This window comes from Somniosus microcephalus, chromosome 12 (genome assembly GCF_052327205.1).
Source record: "Somniosus microcephalus isolate GS21.2 chromosome 12, FLI_Smic_1.0, whole genome shotgun sequence".
Taxonomy (NCBI): Eukaryota; Metazoa; Chordata; class Chondrichthyes; order Squaliformes; family Somniosidae; genus Somniosus; species Somniosus microcephalus.
This window is the reverse complement of record NC_140998.1, coordinates 10,876,082-10,894,296: the sequence shown is the minus strand read 5'-3', so window position 1 is coordinate 10,894,296 and position 18,215 is coordinate 10,876,082. Positions and strand designations below refer to the sequence as shown.

The 18,215-nt window shown below is 52.1% G+C and overlaps 1 protein-coding gene across 3 annotated transcripts in view; it reads right to left on the bottom strand.

Moving 5' to 3' along the window:
* nudt14 (nudix (nucleoside diphosphate linked moiety X)-type motif 14) overlaps window positions 1–18,215 on the bottom strand; it is a 160,025-nt gene that overhangs the window by 82,700 nt on the left and 59,110 nt on the right. Inside the window, exon 1 of one of the 3 annotated variants that reach the window (XM_086002589.1) lies at window positions 9,245–9,307. The exons of the other annotated variants lie outside the window; for them this stretch is intronic. Within the exon in view, the coding sequence (XP_085858715.1) occupies window positions 9,245–9,250 (6 nt within the window). The 5' untranslated portion in view covers window positions 9,251–9,307. Of the gene's footprint in view, window positions 1–9,244; window positions 9,308–18,215 lie in introns of those variants that run through there. 3 annotated transcript variants of the gene reach the window in all.

The following is an 18,215-nucleotide window of genomic DNA, read 5'->3' as shown; positions in this document are numbered from 1 at the left end:
GATGGCTGAAGGCACAGCCGCCCATGGTGGGGAAAGGGAGCAGAGGGATGCATGAAAGGCCAGAGTCATTGGAATAAAGAGTTCTGAAGGCGGGGGGGGGGGGGGGGGCGGCGGTGGGAAGAGGCTGTAGGGCAGGAGAAGCGGACTGAGATAGGATGGGGAGAGGCCATGATGAGATTTAAACAGGAGGATGGAAATTTTAAATTGGAGGTGTTGGGGGACCGGCAGTCAATTTAGGTCAGCAAGGACAGGCGTGATGGGTCGGGATTGGGTGTGGGACTCGTGCAGCGGAGTTTTGGATGAGCTGATGGATTGGAGGCCGGTCAGGAGAGCATTGGAATAGTCGGGTCTAGGGGTGCCAAAGGCGTGGATGAGAGTTGGAGCAGCAAGTGGGCTGAGGCGGGGCAGAGACAGAGAATATTACAGAGGTGGAAGTAGCCATCTCGACCCTACTCCCTCCCTGAATGCCTCCATCGCTCTCTGCATTTCAACGCCTCCTTAAAACCAAACTGGTCACCTGCCTCAACTCCTCCACAAAAAGCTTAGTGGCCATTCCTTTTCTCCTCTTGGAGGGACAGTTTTCTATGTTGTGCGTGCAAGTTGTTGTTGCTACAAATATCAGTTCATTTTAGGACACGTATCCCCATTAGCTCTTAAAACTACACTCCGTTCCACATACTGTTTGCAAAATACTGCCCCCCAGGCAGGTAACACGTGCAGGGCGCAGTGTCCAATTGAAAGGTCTCAGAACTCGTACCTTACGGGGAGTACATGTCAGGCTGGTTAGATTGATGGGCCTGTGAACACATAGATTACAAGCAGCAGCTGGAAGGGGAGTGTATCTTTAATGGCTCGCGGCTTAAGGCATTTTATATTGACAGGAAAAGTCTTCGGAGAGTGGGGCTGAAGCATAGGTTCGAGTGCAGCTCTCCTAAATTCTCTTTACTAGCACAGTTGGTCACTGTCATAAAAACCCAACTGTGTTCACTAATGTCCCTTAGGAAAAGGAAACCCGCCGTCCTTACCCAGTCTGGGCCTGTATGTGACTCCAGTCCCGCACCAACGTAGTTGACTCTTAACTGCCCTCTGAAGTGGCCCAGCAAGACACTCAGTCGTATCAAAACCGCTACCAGCGGTTCAAGAAGGCGGCCCACCACCAGCTTCTCAGGGCAACTGGGGATGGGAGATAAATGCCGGCCTTGCCAGCGACGCCCACATCCCCAGAATGAAAAAAACCCATCCATACACACACAATCTTTCACTGAATTCCATGGCTAAATGTCAGCAGAAAAGCGTTTTCTTGAGCATTGCTTTAATTCATCAGGTTTTTGATCCCGCACCCCTCCCCCTCATGAAGATGCCACCTCAGGCTGGTTTTAGACAGAGAGACAGCCAGGCAATGCCCAGGGGCCACTCTACATGTGGGAGCCAGTCGCATAGTGTGGGCAGGCTGCTCGGCAGTGGGGAGGCATCATAACTGAGTCCAGCTCTATCCTCGAGTGACACCAGCTCACGTGCACTTGTGTGCGAGCCGTGCCTCAGTGGTTAGCGCACTCTCCTCTGAGTCAGAAGGTCATGGGTGCAAGTCTCACTCCAGAGGCTTGAGCACATAATCCAGGCTGACACTCCCAGTGTAGTACTGAGGGAGTGCTGCACTGTCCGAGGTGCCATCTTTCGGATGAGACGATAAACCGAGGCCCTGTCTCCCCTCTCAGGTGGATGCAAAAGATCCCAGGGCACTATTTCGACAAAGAGCAGGGGAGTTCTCCCCAGTGTCCTGGACAATATTTATTCCCTCAATCAACATCACAAACAGATTATGTGGTCATTTCATAGAATCATTACAGCACTGTAAGAGGCCATTCAGCCCGTCGGGCCCGTGCCAGCTCTCTGCAAGAGCACCTCAGCTAGTCCCACTCCCCCGCCCTTTCCCCGTAGCCCTGCAAATTTATTTCCTTCAGTTATTTATGCAATTCCCTTTTGAAAGCCACGATTGAGTCTGTCCCCACCACCCTTTCAGGCAGTGCATTCCAGATCCTAACCACTTGCTGCGTAAAGAAGTTGTCCTCGTGTCGCCTTTGGATCTTCTACCAATCACTTTAAACCTGTGTCCTCTGGTTCTTGACCCTTCCACCAATGGGAACAGTTTCTCTCTATCTACTCTGTCTAGACCCCTCATGATTTTGAACACCTCTATCAAATCTCCTCTCAATCTTCTCTGCTCTAAGGAGAACAACCCCAGCTTCTCCAGTCTATCCACGTAACTGAAGTCCCTCATCCCTGGAACCATTCTTGTAAATCTTTTCTGCACCCACTCTAAGGCCTTCACATCCTTCCTAAAGTGCGGTGCCAAGAATTGGGCACAATACTCTAGTTGTGACCGAACCAGTGTTTTAGGGACATTGGCAAAGGAGGAACTGACGCAAATCAATATCTCTAAGGATATGGTGTTAAGGAAGCTAAAGGGATTGAAGGTGGACAAATCCCCAGGGCCTGATAACATGCATCCTAGGGTACTGAAGGAGGTGGCCCTAGAGATAGCGGATGCACTAAGGATGATTTTTCAGAATTCATTAGACTCGGGAACAGTGCCGATGGATTGGAGGGTAGCTAACGTTACCCCACTATTCAAAAAGGGGGGTAGGGAAAAAGCAGGTAATTACAGACCTGTAAGCCTTACATCAGTTGTGGGCAAAATGCTGGAGTCCATCATTAAGGATGAAATAGCGGAGCACTTAGCAAATGGGGACAGGATAGGACAGAGTCAACATGGATTTACAAAGGGTAAATCGTGCTTGACTAATCTATTGGAATTTTTTGAGGGAGTAACTGGTAGAATAGATGGGGGAGAGCCAGTAGATGTGGTGTACCTGGACTTCCAAAAGGCCTTCGATAAGGTCCCACATAAAAGATTAGCATGGAAAATTGAGGCTCATGGGATAAAGGGGAAAGTTTTGGCGTGGATAGGGAACTGGCTGTCAGATAGAAAACAGAGAGTTGGAATAAACGGCTCATTTTCTGAATGGCAGGCAGTAACAAGTGGGGTACCACAGGGATCTGTCCTGGGCCCCCAGCTGTTCACAATTTACATTAATGACCTGGATCAGGGAGTCGGATGCAGCATTTCCAAATTTGCAGACGACACTAAACTAGGAGGGGGGGTGGGCTCAGAGGAAGAGACCAGGAAGCTCCAGAGCGATTTGGATAGACTGGGCGATTGGGCGGATAAATGGCAGATGCACTATAATGTGGACAAGTGCGAAGTTATCCACCTTGGGTGCAGGAACGGGAGGGCAAATTATTATTTAAATGGCAATAGATTGGGAGAGGGGGAAGTACAGAGAGACCTGGGTGTTCTTGTACACCAGTCACTGAAGGCGAGCATGCAGGTGCAACAGGCGGTCAAGAAGGCAAACGGTATGCTGGCCTTCATAGCAAAAGGGTTAGAATACAGGAACAGGGATACCTTGCTGCAGCTGTACAGGGCACTGGTGAGACCACACCTCGAGTACTGTGTACAGTTTTGGTCGCCTCATCTGAGGAAGGATGTTCTTGCCATGGAGGGGGTGCAGCGGCGATTCACCAGGCTGATACCAGGAATGGCGGGAATGACCTATGAGGAGAGACTATGTAGTTTAGGGATGTACACACTGGAGTTTAGAAGATTGAGAGGGGACCTCATAGAAGTGTATAAAATTCTGACAGGTCTAGACAGACTGGATGCAGAAGGAATGTTTCCCTTGGCGGGTGAGAACAGAACTAGAGGACATAATTTAAGGATAAGGGCTAAACCATTTAGGACAGAGATGAGGGGGAATTTCTTCACTCAGAGAGTGGTGAACCTGTGGAACTCATTGCCACAGAGGGCAGTGTACGCCAGCTCATTAAATATATTTAAGAGGGAATTAGATATATTTCTACGGGCAAAAGGGGTTAAGGGTTACGGAGAGAAGGCGGGGACGGGATACTGAATTAAAGGATCAGCCATGATCTCATCGAATGGCGGAGCAGGCACGAAGGGCCGAATGGCCTACTCCTGCTCCTATCTTCTATGTATCTATGTATCTATCATAACTTCCTTGCTTTTGTACTCTGTGGGGGAAAAATTTGGTTGCTTTGCGCCTCCTGTTAGCGCCCTAAGGGGGCGCTAACGGGGCACAAAGCAATTAGTGCCTGGGCGCAGCGCCGCCAACGCCTCCCGCGAAATTCAGCGGGAGGTTAGCGGCGGCGGTAACCGGCACTCTGATCCCCGGTGGCCCAGCTGGACCCCGGGTTGTGCTGTGCAAGGCCCCTCCCCTTTAAGAAGGGGAGGAAGGCCTGCAGTACCGCGGCGCGACATGCTGCTGCGCCACGATATTCCCCCGCAGTGCCCCAAGAGGGAGGCGGGGCGCTTCCAGTAACGCCCTGCTTCCCTCTTGGGGCGCTACCACTCAATTTCGGACGTGGGGGTGCTAACGCGACTCAATTTTTCCCCCTATGCCTCTATTTATGAAGCCCAGGATCCCGTATGCATTTTTTAACCGCTTTCCCAACCTGCCCTGCCACCTTCAATGATCTGTGCACATATAACCCCAGGTCTCTCTCTTCCTGCATTCCCTTTAGTTTATATTGCCTCTCCTCGTTCTTCCTACCAAAATGTATCACTTTGCACTTTTCTGCATTAAACTTCATCTGCCACCTGTCCGCCCATTCCACCAGCCTGTCTATGTCCTCTTGAAGTCTATCACTATCCTCCTCACTGTTCACTATACTTTCAAGTTTTGTCACCTGCAAATTTTGAAATAGTGCCCTGTACACCCAAGTCTTTAATACATGTATCAAGATATCTCATTGCTGTTTGTGGGAGCTTGCTGTTGTAAATTGGCTGCAGCGTTTCCTACACTACAACAGTGACTGCGCTTCAAAAGTAATTCATTGGCGCTACATAACACAAGTCTTCCTTTCTAGTTATGAGGAGTGGGGACCCCAAGTGTTTTGACTCCTTCTCAAGCTCAGTGAGGCAAGTCAACTAAACATAGAAACATAGAAGATAGGAGCAGGAGTAGGCCATTCGGCCCCTCGAGCCTGCTCCGCCATTCAATGAGATCATGGCTGATTATCCAAACTCAGTACCCTGTCCCTGCCTTCTCCCCATATCCCTTGAACCCTTTAGCCTTAAGAAATATATCTAACTCCTTCTTGAATATATTTAATGAATTGGCCTCAACTGTCTTCTGTGGTAGAGAATTCCACAGGTTCACCACTCTCTGGGTGAAGAAATTCCTCATCTCCGTCCTAAATGGCTTACCCCTTATCCTTAGACTGTGACCCCTGGTTCTGGACTCCCCTGCCATCGGGAACAGCCTCAACTAACTGCAATCTAAGGACCCAACTTGGTGATGCTTTCCTGGACCATACAATTTATTAATTCTGCACATAAACCAGGAGGGAGGGCAACTTTTAACATTTCGTATTTAGTTTAGGTTTGGGAGAGTCGGTTGATTAAACGCAAAGGCTTGGAGCCAACACAACCCCCCCCCCACCGAACCCTTACCACACATCATACATTCCACACACCACATTCTTTTGACTGACGGCGTTCATTGTCGATGTGCCTGACGGAAAGCCCGCTCGCAGGACCTGCCCTGCTTGCACTAAGTCACTCAGCGATAACGCTGGGCATACAAAGCCTGTGCAGACAATGGAGCGAGGGACTGGGAACTCTGCAGTGACTGCCAGAACTTAGCGTCAGGCCAACTCTCCATCCCACCTGAAGCCATCGGCGTCGATTGATAACTCGAATTGGCCCTCACTCGCTCTGTTTGCTGAGTTGCTGTGTGACCCATTGCCTGCGAGCTGGTTAATCATTAACTCCGCAGGCAAGCTGCTGTCGGCAGCCCTTCTCATGAGTTATATACCGCAAGGCTCTCTTTATTTTGCACTCAGTACAATTACTGATAAGAGAGAGAGAGGAGTGGCTGACGGGAACTGAAAGTCCTCTGTCTTTTTTTTCGGACGGGAGAAGAACAGGTGGTAAACGCAACAATAGGCGCCTCGGAGGGGGGAGAAGGGGGCTGCTGGGTTCTGCCCTATCGTGATTTTCATCTGAAAGTGCCAACTCGTGCTGGTGAATAGCTCCACAGGCACCAGATGCACTCCACCAAGCGGCCAATCATCATGCACGGGGGGGGCATCTCAATTGAGCCCAATTATCTCCTCGCACAAAACGCTCTCCCCCCTCCCACACAAACTCCCCCCGACCCCCCCCCCCCGCACAAATCCCCCTAAGCACCATCGCAGCAACAACTTGCATTTATACAGCGCCTTTAACATAGTAAAACATCTCAAGGCGCTTCACAGGAGCGATTATCAAACAAGAATTGACACCGAGACACATAAGGAGACATTAGGACAGGTGACCAAAAGCTTGGACAAAGCGGTAGGTTTTAAGGAGGAGAGAGGTGGAGAGGTTTAGGGAGGGAATTCCAGAGCTTAGGGCCTAGGCAGCTGAAGGCACGGCCACCAATGGTGGAGCGAATTCAATCTATGATGTGCAAGAGGCCAGAATTGGAGGAGCGCAGATATCTTGGGGGGGAGGCTGGAAGAGGTTACAGAGATAGGGAAGGGCGAGGCCACGGAGGGATTTGAACACGAGGATGGGAATTTTTAAATTGCGGCGTTGCTGGACCAGGAGCCAATGAAGGTCAGCGAGCAGAGGGGCGCTGGGTGAGCGGGACTTGGTGCGAGTTAGGAGACGGGTCAGCGAGCAGAGGGGTGATGGGTGAGCGGGACTTGGTGCGAGTTAGGAGACGGGTCAGCGAGCAGAGGGGTGCTGGGTGAGCGGGACTTGGTGCGAGTTAGGAGACGGGTCAGCGAGCAGAGGGGCGCTGGGTGAGCGGGGCTTGGTGCGAGTTAGGAGACGGGTCAGCGAGCAGAGGGGTGCTGGGTGAGCGGGACTTGGTGCGAGTTAGGAGACGGGTCAGCGAGCAGAGGGGTGCTGGGTGAGCGGGACTTGGCGCGAGTTAGGAGACGGGTCAGCGAGCAGAGGGGTGCTGGGTGAGCGGGACTTGGCGCGAGTTAGGAGACGGGTCAGCGAGCAGAGGGGTGATGGGTGAGCGGGACTTGGTGCGAGTTAGGAGACGGGTCAGCGAGCAGAGGGGTGATGGGTGAGCGGGACTTGGTGCGAGTTAGGAGACGGGTCAGCGAGCAGAGGGGTGATGGGTGAGCGGGACTTGGTGCGAGTTAGGAGACGGGTCAGCGAGCAGAGGGGCGCTGGGTGAGCGGGACTTGGTGCGAGTTAGGAGACGGGTCAGCGAGCAGAGGGGTGATGGGTGAGCGGGACTTGGTGCGAGTTAGGAGACGGGTCAGCGAGCAGAGGGGTGATGGGTGAGCGGGACTTGGTGCGAGTTAGGAGATGGGTCAGCGAGCAGAGGGGTGATGGGTGAGCGGGACTCGGTGCGAGTTAGGAGACGGGTCAGCGAGCAGAGGGGTGATGGGTGAGCGGGACTTGGTGCGAGTTAGGAGACGGGTCAGCGAGCAGAGGGGTGATGGGTGAGCGGGACTTGGTGCGAGTTAGGAGACGGGTCAGCGAGCAGAGGGGTGATGGGTGAGCGGGACTTGGTGCGAGTTAGGAGACGGGTCAGCGAGCAGAGGGGTGCTGGGTGAGCGGGACTTGGTGCGAGTTAGGAGACGGGCAGCAGAGTTTTGGATGAGCTCAAGTTTACGGAAATTGCAAAGTGGGAGGCCGGCCAGGAGAGTATTGGAATAGTCTCGCATTTATATAGCGCCTTTAAGGTTGGAGAAGGCCCCAAGGCGTTACACAGGAGCCTAATCAGACATATTGAGCCAAAGACTGAGGAGTGGTAATGAACAGCTTGGTCAAAGAGGGAGGTTTGTAGGAGAGTCTTCAAGGTTGGGCGAGGGGGGGACTGAGCTCATGCTGGGGCAGTGGGGGGGGGGGGGGGGGTGGTGGACGTTAGAGGGCAGAGATTTCAATCTGGGCAGGGAAACAGCAGCGATGCAGCTCCTGCCGTTACAGAAAATCCAGAGCAACATTAATGAAAACGTGAATCAGCTGGCTGCCTGATTCTCATCAGGTTAAGTAGAAAATGGCATCCTTTCTGCTCTTTGAAGAGCGCCATAAGAACAGCGGATCCTTCAAACGCCTGGCTAACGGCAGTCTTTGACAGTGGCTCCATGCAGCCACTCATTCTCCATTGAGCCCTGCTGGAGACCGTGGCTGCATGGAGATCCAGTGGGGACGGGGCTGCATGGGGACGGGGCTGCATGGAGATCCAGTGGGGACGGGGCTGCATGGGGATCCAGTGGGGACGGGGTAATGTGTTACACGTATACCTACTGTCTGGCTGCGAATTAGTGCAGGGTACTGGAGGGCATCTGGCACCTGTGGCAGTGTGGGCAGCATCTCTGGGATGTAAAGATAACATGAGAAATAGGAGCAGGAGTAGGCATTATGGCCCCTCGAGCCTGCTTCACCATTCAATAAGATCATGGCTAATGATCTACCTCAACTCCACCTTCCCACCCTATCCACATACTCCTTGATTCCAAAAATCTATCGATCTCAGTCTTGAATATACTCAACGACTGAGCGTCCACAGCCCTCTGGGGTAGAGAATTCCAAAGATTCACTGCCCTCTGAGTGAAGAAATTTCTCATCTCAGTCCTAAATGACCGACCCCTTATCCTGAGACTGTGACCCCTAGTTCTCGACTTCTAGACTCACCATCCAGGGGAAACAGCCTCTCAGCATCTACCCTGTCAAGCCCTCCAAGAATTTTATATATGTTTCAATGAGGTCACCTCTCATTCGTCTAAACTCCAGAGAATATAGGCCCATTCTACTCAGTCACTCCTCACGGGACAGCCTTCTCATCTGAAATCTGAAAGGAAATATAATCCCACGCTGGCACTCTGCATGAAAATAAGGAAAACGCCCCAAGACCCAAGGAAAAAGCACCTCCTCCTGTGTCGCCATGGAGACCAAAACTTCCAGGATCGATCTCCGGCCTACACTGTGTTACACCTGATCTCAGCCAGGGTAGGAGTCGGGCCTGCTACAATTGTCTTCTGCGTCCCTGAATTAGGCAGAGGGTGGGGGGAGAGGAAATCAGTCAGCGGTCCCTGATGAGAATCCAGCAACCCTGCTGCAAGTGTGCGTACAGGGCAGTGCCGGGGGGGCGGGGGGGGGAAAACAGGATCGGGTTCGGCTGTGATGATTCCCCCACACAGTAACATAACCTACCGACATTCAGCGTCGAAACTCAGATTCGGAATGGCCGACCAGATGAGGTACTGGACAGTGCCTGTGGAACCTTGCCCCAGGGAGGTGTCAGCATCTTCAGGAGAGGAGGGGCAGGAGAGAGAGAGAGAGAAAGCAAGAGACACACACACAGATAGACAGAAAAGACAGAGGCAGAGAGAAAGAAATATTGACAGAGACAGAGAGAGAAAGAGACAGAGATGCAGAGAGACAGACACAGAAGGAGACAGGGAGAAGGAGGGGGAGGGAGAGACAGTGAGAGAGAAATATTGGCAAAGAGAAAGAGACAGACAGAGAAAGGGACCGAGGCAGAGAGACACACACAGAGAGAAAGAGGGAGAGAGAGAGACAGAGAGGGTAAATGCATCAGCAATGTATAATGAGATAAAGAAGGCAAAGGAAGAAATTCAATCTAACTACAGTGTGTGAAAGTGGCCGGTAAGTGCCCTGCTTGAAATGTGATCTGTGCAGTGTTTTCCTTCGGAAGGAAGCAGTGTTCGATGTGTATGTTTTTATAGTTGGAAGCACAGCCGCCATCTACTGCATGTTCCAACCTGAAGGTTCTACTGCCTGCACAAGCGACATGTTGAAGGAAAAGCGCTTACAAGGGAACAAGCGGGTGACTAGATCGTTCTGAGCAACTCCCTGCACCACTGCTCAGACGGAACCTGGTTTAGACAGTAGAGGCCCTCGCAGTGTCTTGGCCCAAAATCCACCCATGTCCTCTTTACAACATGGTGGGGTTGGGGTTTCATATGATGGCTGTTTTTCTCTCCCCCACCACCCGCCCACCACCCCCCCAACTCCGTAGCCCAGGGACATTGAGGTCTGGCTGTAGCACCCATCCTGGTTGAGACAAGCTAATGGAACAGAGTGTAGGAGCTGAATAAGGGATCTTCTGTCTGTGTGCAAATCAAATCAAATCAAATCAACTTTTATTGTCATTGTAGTGCACAAGTGCAGTACAATGAAATGTAGGCTTGCGGCTCCCGAGAGTGTACATTTAGATTAAGACATTTAAACATTCAACATACATTAGGCTTGTAATACATTAACATAAACATAACCATAATAAAGTGCATTGGCAGATGTGCAGGCTTTAGAGTTTATTTGTGGAGTTCAGTAGGATGACAGCCCTGGGAAAGAAGCTGTTCCTAAATCTGGTCGTTCGGGTGCAAATGCATCTGTAGCGTCTCCCAGATGGCAGGAGGGCGAACAGACTGTGGCTGGGGTGGGTAGGGTCTTTGATGATGGACCGTGACCTCCGTAAACAGCGTTTCTGGTATATGTGCTCTATGGTCGGTAGCCGGGTGCCGGTAATGCGTTGGGCAGTTTTGGCTACCCGCTGCAGGGCTTTCCGGTCATAGTAGCTACAGCTGCCATACCATACTGTGATACAGTTTGTCAGGATGCTCTCTATTGTGCAGCGGTAAAAGTTAGAGAGGATCAGGGGTGACAGGTTACATCCCTTCAGCCTCCTTAGGAAATATAGGCGCTGCTGGGCCTTCTTCACCAGAGAGGAGGTATTGAGGGACCAGGAGAGGTCTTCCGTGATGTGGACTCCGAGGAACTTAAAGCTGCCCACCCTTTCCACCACAGCCCCATTGATGTGTGGTATGTTGACCCAGTAAGATCAGGAGCTAGTAAGATCAGGAGCTAGCAAGTTGTGGTACAATTCAACAAGCAAAGTGCTTTACAAGACAAGCAAAATGCCAATGCAGTCAGTGTTGAAGTGGCCGATGATTAAAAACCCTGTGAGGTTGGGAACAGTTTAATAAATACGGAGTTGTTCCTGTGGGGTAAATGCACCATCCAGTAGGGTAAAGAAAGAAGGGACTTGCATTTCTATAGTGCCTTTCACAACCTCAGGACCTCCCAAAGTGCTTTATGAAGTACTTCTGAAGTGTAGTCACTGTTGTATTGCAGGGAAACACAGCAGCCAATTTGCACACAGCAAGCTCTCACAAACAGGAGTGAGATAAATGACCAGATTACCAGATAAATGTTGGCCAGGTTAACGGGGAGAACTCCCCTGTTTTTCTTCGAATAGTGCCACGGGATCTTTAACATCCACCTGAGAGCGCAGACAGAGCCTCGGTTTAACATCTCATCCGGAAGACGGCACCTCCGACAGTGCAGCGCTCCCGCAGTACTGCACTGGAACGCCAGCTTAGATTATGTGCTCACGTCTCTGGAGTGGGACTTGAATTCACAACCTTGTGAATCAAGGCGAGAGTGCTGCCCATTGAGTCACGGCTGACACTGGTGGTACTGAGCCCCACAGGCCTCGAGATCCAGGTTTAATCCCGGTCTGTGCTGACTAGCATCTTCAGCAAACCAGGGGAGTAAATATAGGTGTGCGGAGCTTTTCCTGTGAAATCTATGTGTTTTAACAGTCTGCAACACTGTGCTCTGATCTTCCGTCAGCTCACGGGTTTAAGTCAGAGCCACAAGGGGGTCTGGCCCACCCCAAGACCTCAACAACACAGCTACTTCTGTTTAGTCCCAAGTCCCCCTCCACGAGATCAGGGGCGCCTCAGTTTGCAATCCAGCTTCCCGAGGACTCAGGCAGCTGTGATTAACTGCAAGTTTGGCAGTGTGCTCAAATAACCTTCCAGCTTTGTTTAAACAGTCCCCCTCAACCGGAGATGTGTTGGGTTGTTGGGACTCTTGTTCCAGTCCCTGAACTCTTTTGGTAACGCTGGTGATTTGGGTTTCTTCAAGTCACAAACACCTGAGATTGAGCGATCTACCAAGGCCTTCCCTTTTCCTTTCCAGATAAGATTAACGCTCGCATTATCAGTTTGATTGACAGAAAGTTGAAGGTGTTTGCACAGTATATTTGTGCGCTGGTCATTAACAAAACACGGAGACAGAGTGTGCTGTGCTCTATTAACTCGCAGCAAACTCGGCAAACAGAAATCCTGCAAAGGTTTCACACAGCACAAGTCACGATAAAGCTTTTCCCAAGCTGCCACTCGAACACTGCTCTGCCATTTTGGGGCCCAGGGCACCTTTCAGCCCATCAAGCCTGCTGTTAGCCACAGTAGCTCTATCGCTGTAGAATCAGAATGATACAGCACAGGAGGAGGCCATTTGGCTCATTGTGCCTGTGCCGGCTCTTTGAAAGAGCTCTCCAATTAGTCCCACTCCCCTGCTCTTTCCCCAGAGCCCTGTAATTTTTGTCCCTTCAAGTATTTATCCAATTCCCTTTTGAAAGTTACTATTGAATCTGCTTCCGCCGCCCTTTCAGGCAGCGCATTCCAGATTACAACAACTCGCTGCGTTAAAAAATGTTTCCTCATGTCACCTCTTGTTCGTTTGCCAATCACCTAAAATCCGTGTGCTCTGGATACCATCTCTTGTGTCACTGGAAATACAGTGCTCTCTGATATTTGAAGGGCAGCAAGATTCTCTCCCAGAACGAGGGGTGCCAACCCTCCAGGATTATCCTGGAGTCTCCAGGAATTGAAGATTGATCTCCAGGTCAATCCTGCGAGCAACCAGGGAGACAAATCATCGGGGCATTAAAAACAAATTTGTGTTTTATTACATTTCCTTTGAACACTTTTGCTTAGGAGTTATAAAAAAAATTGGAGATGGGGGAAAAATGCTGTTTGAGTGACATCCGAAAATCAACCAATCGGGGAAGGAAGAGTCTGTTCACTTTCCAATTGGTGTGGGACGGGGGTGGGGCGCTGCAAGGATGGACATGTTGGGCAACCAATGGCGGGAGTGTGGGGGGGGGTGGGGTGGGGTGGTGGAGGCAGGAGGTCAGGTGATGAAACAACCAGAGTCCGCAACCCTACCCAGAACCCTGGGCAACATTCTGCACCGCCGCACCCCCCCTCCCCACTAATTGAAGGGGAGCAGGAATCCCCCCCGGAATCCTGGCCAACATTCCCCCCCTCCGCTAATTGAAGGGGAGCAGGAATCTCCCCCGGAATCCTGGCCAACATTCCCCCCCTCCGCTAATTGAAGGGAGCAGGAATCTCCCCCAGAATCCTGGCCAACATTCCCCCCCTCCGCTAATTGAAGGGAGCAGGAATCCCCCCCGGAATCCTGGCCAACATTCCCCCCCTCCGCTAATTGAAGGGAGCAGGAATCTCCCCCGGAATCCTGGCCAACATTCCCCCCCTCCGCTAATTGAAGGGAGCAGGAATCTCCCCCAGAATCCTGGCCAACATTCCCCCCCTCCGCTAATTGAAGGGAGCAGGAATCTCCCCCGGAATCCTGGCCAACATTCCCCCCCTCCGCTAATTGAAGGGAGCAGGAATCCCCCCCAGAATCCTGGCCAACATTCCCCCCCTCCGCTAATTGAAGGGAGCAGGACTCCCCCCCTCCGCTAATTGAAGGGAGCAGGAATCTCCCCCGGAATCCTGGCCAACATTCCCCCCCTCCGCTAATTGAAGGGAGCAGGAATCTCCCCCAGAATCCTGGCCAACATTCCCCCCCTCCGCTAATTGAAGGGAGCAGGAATCTCCCCCGGAACCCTGGCCAACATTCCCCCCCTCCGCTAATTGAAGGGAGCAGGAATCCCCCCCAGAATCCTGGCCAACATTCCCCCCCTCCGCTAATTGAAGGGAGCAGGACTCCCCCCCTCCGCTAATTGAAGGGAGCAGGAATCTCCCCCGGAACCCTGGCCAACATTCCCCCCCTCCGCTAATTGAAGGGAGCAGGAATCTCCCCCGGAACCCTGGCCAACATTCCCCCCCTCCGCTAATTGAAGGGAGCAGGAATCTCCCCCGGAATCCTGGCCAACATTCCCCCCCTCCGCTAATTGAAGGGAGCAGGAATCCCCCCCAGACTCCTGGCCAACATTCCCCCCCTCCGCTAATTGAAGGGAGCAGGAATCTCCCCCGGAATCCTGGCCAACATTCCCCCCCTCCGCTAATTGAAGGGAGCAGGAATCTCCCCCGGAATCCTGGCCAACATTCCCCCCCTCCGCTAATTGAAGGGAGCAGGAATCTCCCCCAGAATCCTGGCCAACATTCCCCCCCTCCGCTAATTGAAGGGAGCAGGAATCCCCCCCGGAATCCTGGCCAACATTCCCCCCCTCCGCTAATTGAAGGGAGCAGGAATCTCCCCCGGAACCCTGGCCAACATTCCCCCCCTCCGCTAATTGAAGGGAGCAGGAATCCCCCCCAGAATCCTGGCCAACATTCCCCCCCTCCGCTAATTGAAGGGAGCAGGACTCCCCCCCTCCGCTAATTGAAGGGAGCAGGAATCTCCCCCGGAACCCTGGCCAACATTCCCCCCCTCCGCTAATTGAAGGGAGCAGGAATCTCCCCCGGAACCCTGGCCAACATTCCCCCCCTCCGCTAATTGAAGGGAGCAGGAATCTCCCCCGGAATCCTGGCCAACATTCCCCCCCTCCGCTAATTGAAGGGAGCAGGAATCCCCCCCAGAATCCTGGCCAACATTCCCCCCCTCCGCTAATTGAAGGGAGCAGGAATCTCCCCCGGAATCCTGGCCAACATTCCCCCCCTCCGCTAATTGAAGGGGAGCAGGAATCTCCCCCGGAACCCTGGCCAACATTCCCCCCCTCCGCTAATTGAAGGGAGCAGGAATCTCCCCCGGAACCCTGGCCAACATTCCCCCCCTCCGCTAATTGAAGGGAGCAGGAATCTCCCCCGGAATCCTGGCCAACATTCCCCCCCTCCGCTAATTGAAGGGAGCAGGAATCTCCCCCAGAATCCTGGCCAACATTCCCCCCCTCCGCTAATTGAAGGGAGCAGGAATCCCCCCCGGAATCCTGGCCAACATTACCCCCCTCCGCTAATTGAAGGGAGCAGGAATCTCCCCCAGAATCCTGGCCAACATTCCCCCCCTCCGCTAATTGAAGGGAGCAGGAATCTCCCCCGGAACCCTGGCCAACATTCCCCCCCTCCGCTAATTGAAGGGAGCAGGATTTCCCCCCCCCCTCCGCTAATTGAAGGGAGCAGGATTACCCCCCCCTCCGCTAATTGAAGGGAGCAGGATTACCCCCCCCTCCGCTAATTGAAGGGAGCAGGATTTCCCCCCCCTCCGCTAATTGAAGGGAGCAGGATTACCCCCCCCTCCGCTAATTGAAGGGAGCAGGATTTCCCCCCCCTCCGCTAATTGAAGGGAGCAGGATTACCCCCCCTCTGCTAATTGAAGGGAGCAGGATTACCCCCCCCTCCGCTAATTGAAGGGGAGCAGGAATCTCCCCCGGAACCCTGGCCAACATTCCCCCCCTCAAACACCACCCATAAAAGCCAGATTCACTGGCTGTTCATCTCATTACTGCTTTGTGCAAAAATGGCTGCCAGGTTTGCCTCCACAGCAGTGTGAAGTAATTCACTGCAGGTGAAGTGTGTAGGAATGTTTCCAGAGACTCAAAGTGCTATATAACTGGAAGTCTGTCTTTTTTCTTTACCAAGGCAGCTAAAACAAGATGCTCTGTTTGTAGCTCTGTTCTTTTATAGCCCTCACCTCGCTTGGACAATGGTTAAAGGTGAGAATGAGTCCTTTCCTCTGTCGTCAAATTACAGTATGCAGACAACGCTTGCGTCTGCGCTCACTCGGAGGTCGAACTCCAAACCATCGTCAACACCTTCAGCAAAGTGTACGAGAGCATGGGCCTTACACTAAACATCGGTAAGACAAATGTCCTCTTCCAACCTGCCCCCGTCACACAGTACTGCCCCCCGATTATCAAAATCCACGACAAGGCCTTGGACAACGTGGACCACTTTCCATACCTCGGGAGCCTACTGTCAACAAGGGCAGACGTTGACGACAAAGTCCAACACCGCCTTCAGTGTGCCAGTGCAGCCTTCGGTCGCCTGAGGAAGAGAGTGTTTGAAGACCAGGACCTCAAACCCGGCACCAAGCTCATGGTCTACAGAGCAGTAGTGATACCCGCCCTCCTGTATGCCTCAGACATGGACCATGTACAGTAGGCACCTCAAAGCACTGGAGAGGTACCACCAACGCTGCCTCCACAAGATCCTGCAAATCTATTGGCAGGATAGGCGCACCAACGTCAGTGTTCTCGCTCAGGCCAACATCCCCAACATCGAAGTTTTGACCACGCTCGATCAGCTCCGATGGACGGGCCACATCGTCCGCATGCCCGATACGAGACTCCCAAAACAAGCGCTCTACTCGGAGCTCCGACACGGCAAGAGAGCCCCAGCTGGGCAGAGGAAATGCTTCAAGGACACCCTCAAAGCCTCCTTGAAAAAGTGCAACATCCCCACCGACACCTGGGAATCCCTGGCCCAAGATCGTACAAAGTGGAGGAGAAGCATCCGGGAATGCGCCGAACACCTTGAGTCTTCGCCGGGAGCAAGCGGAAGCCAAGTGCAAACAGCGTAAGGAGCGCGCATCGACCCAAGCACCCCACCCACCCGCCCCTTCAACCACCGTCTGCCCCACCTGTGACCGAGACTGTAGGTCCCGCATTGGACTCATCAGTCACCTGAGAACTCATTTTTAATGTGGAAGCAAGTCATCTTCAGTTCCGAGGGACTGCCTAAGAAGAAGAAGGTGAGAGCGAGGAGTTGTGATTAATCGCAATGGCTGAAGGAAGATTCCATGCTGAGGGATGATGTCCTTTGATCATTTTACAACTTTCCCCCTCATGTTAAAAAAACCCCACATTTCAGTGCGATCCCCTGCTCATGGAGCAAAAGTAGGATCTGCAACAAACCAAAAATAGGCGCGATTGTCACTGGTGCTGACTGTAGCTTTCCTTATTGAAGAGTGCCCCCTGCTGTATCAGCATCTGACACTTACTGCTCTTCAGCTTCTCACAGGGCCCTTGCACCTTGGGGTAGAGGAGGAGCACATTTTTGGTTGCTGACTTTGGTCCACTTGAATTTAGCTGCCAAAGATTTCAGTTGTGGCCGTTAACAGTGAAAACTTTGGCAGCTAAATTCAACTGGACCCAAGTCTGCAAGCAAAAAAGGGAGAGACAGATATATTTAGGTGATGAGAGGGACTCTCTCTCACACACACATACAGGAGGACAGACAGTCATACACACACACACAGTTGGGGGGGGAGAAAGACAGACATGTACAGGTGGAGAGAGAGGGGCACAAACAGAGAGAGGGTGAGAGAGAAGATAAGACAGACAGATACATAGAGGTGGAAAGAGAGATTGGAGAACAGTGTGGCAGAGAGAGAAAAGGAAAGAAAGGCAAGGGTAGAGAGGACAGACACAGAGTGAAAGTGAGCTGGGGGAAAAGAGACAAGTTGGGAGAAAGAGAACACACACACACACACAACAACAACAACACCCGGGCTCCAGCAGTTTATTCCTTTCCCTACAAATGATGATATTCTGTTACAGGTGTTGCAACTCAGCATTATATATGTCAGCTGTGGCTCAGTGGGCCGCACTCTCGCCTCCGAGTCAGGGACGGTTGTGGGTTCAAGTCCCACTCTAGAGACTTGAGCACAAATACCAGGCTGACGCTCCCAGTGCAGTACTGAGGGAGCGCTGCACTGTCGGGGGTGCCGTCTTTCGGATGAAATGTTAAACTGAGGTCCCGTCAGCCCACTCAGGTGGACGTAAAAGATCCCATGACACTATTCGAAGATGTGAAGCGGAGTTATCACTGGTGTCCTGGGCCAATATTTATCTCTCAAACAACACCACTGAAAACAGATGATCTGGTCATCATCACAATGCCGTTTGTGGGAGCGTGCTGAGCGCAAATCGGTTGCCACGTTTCCTAAATTACAACAGTGGCTACACTTCAAAAGTACTTCGACTGCCTGAGGTCGTGAAAGGTGCTATAGAAATGCAAGTTCTTTCTTACATCCCCTGCTAGGATACAGGGCACAGCTGTTAACCCAGTTCTTGGCTAGTTAACCACTGCCCTGGCAAGTAACAAAACCGTCTCGATAGCAAAATACTGCAGATGCTGGAAATCCGAAATAACAACAGAAAATGCTGGAAAAACTCAGCAGGCCAGGC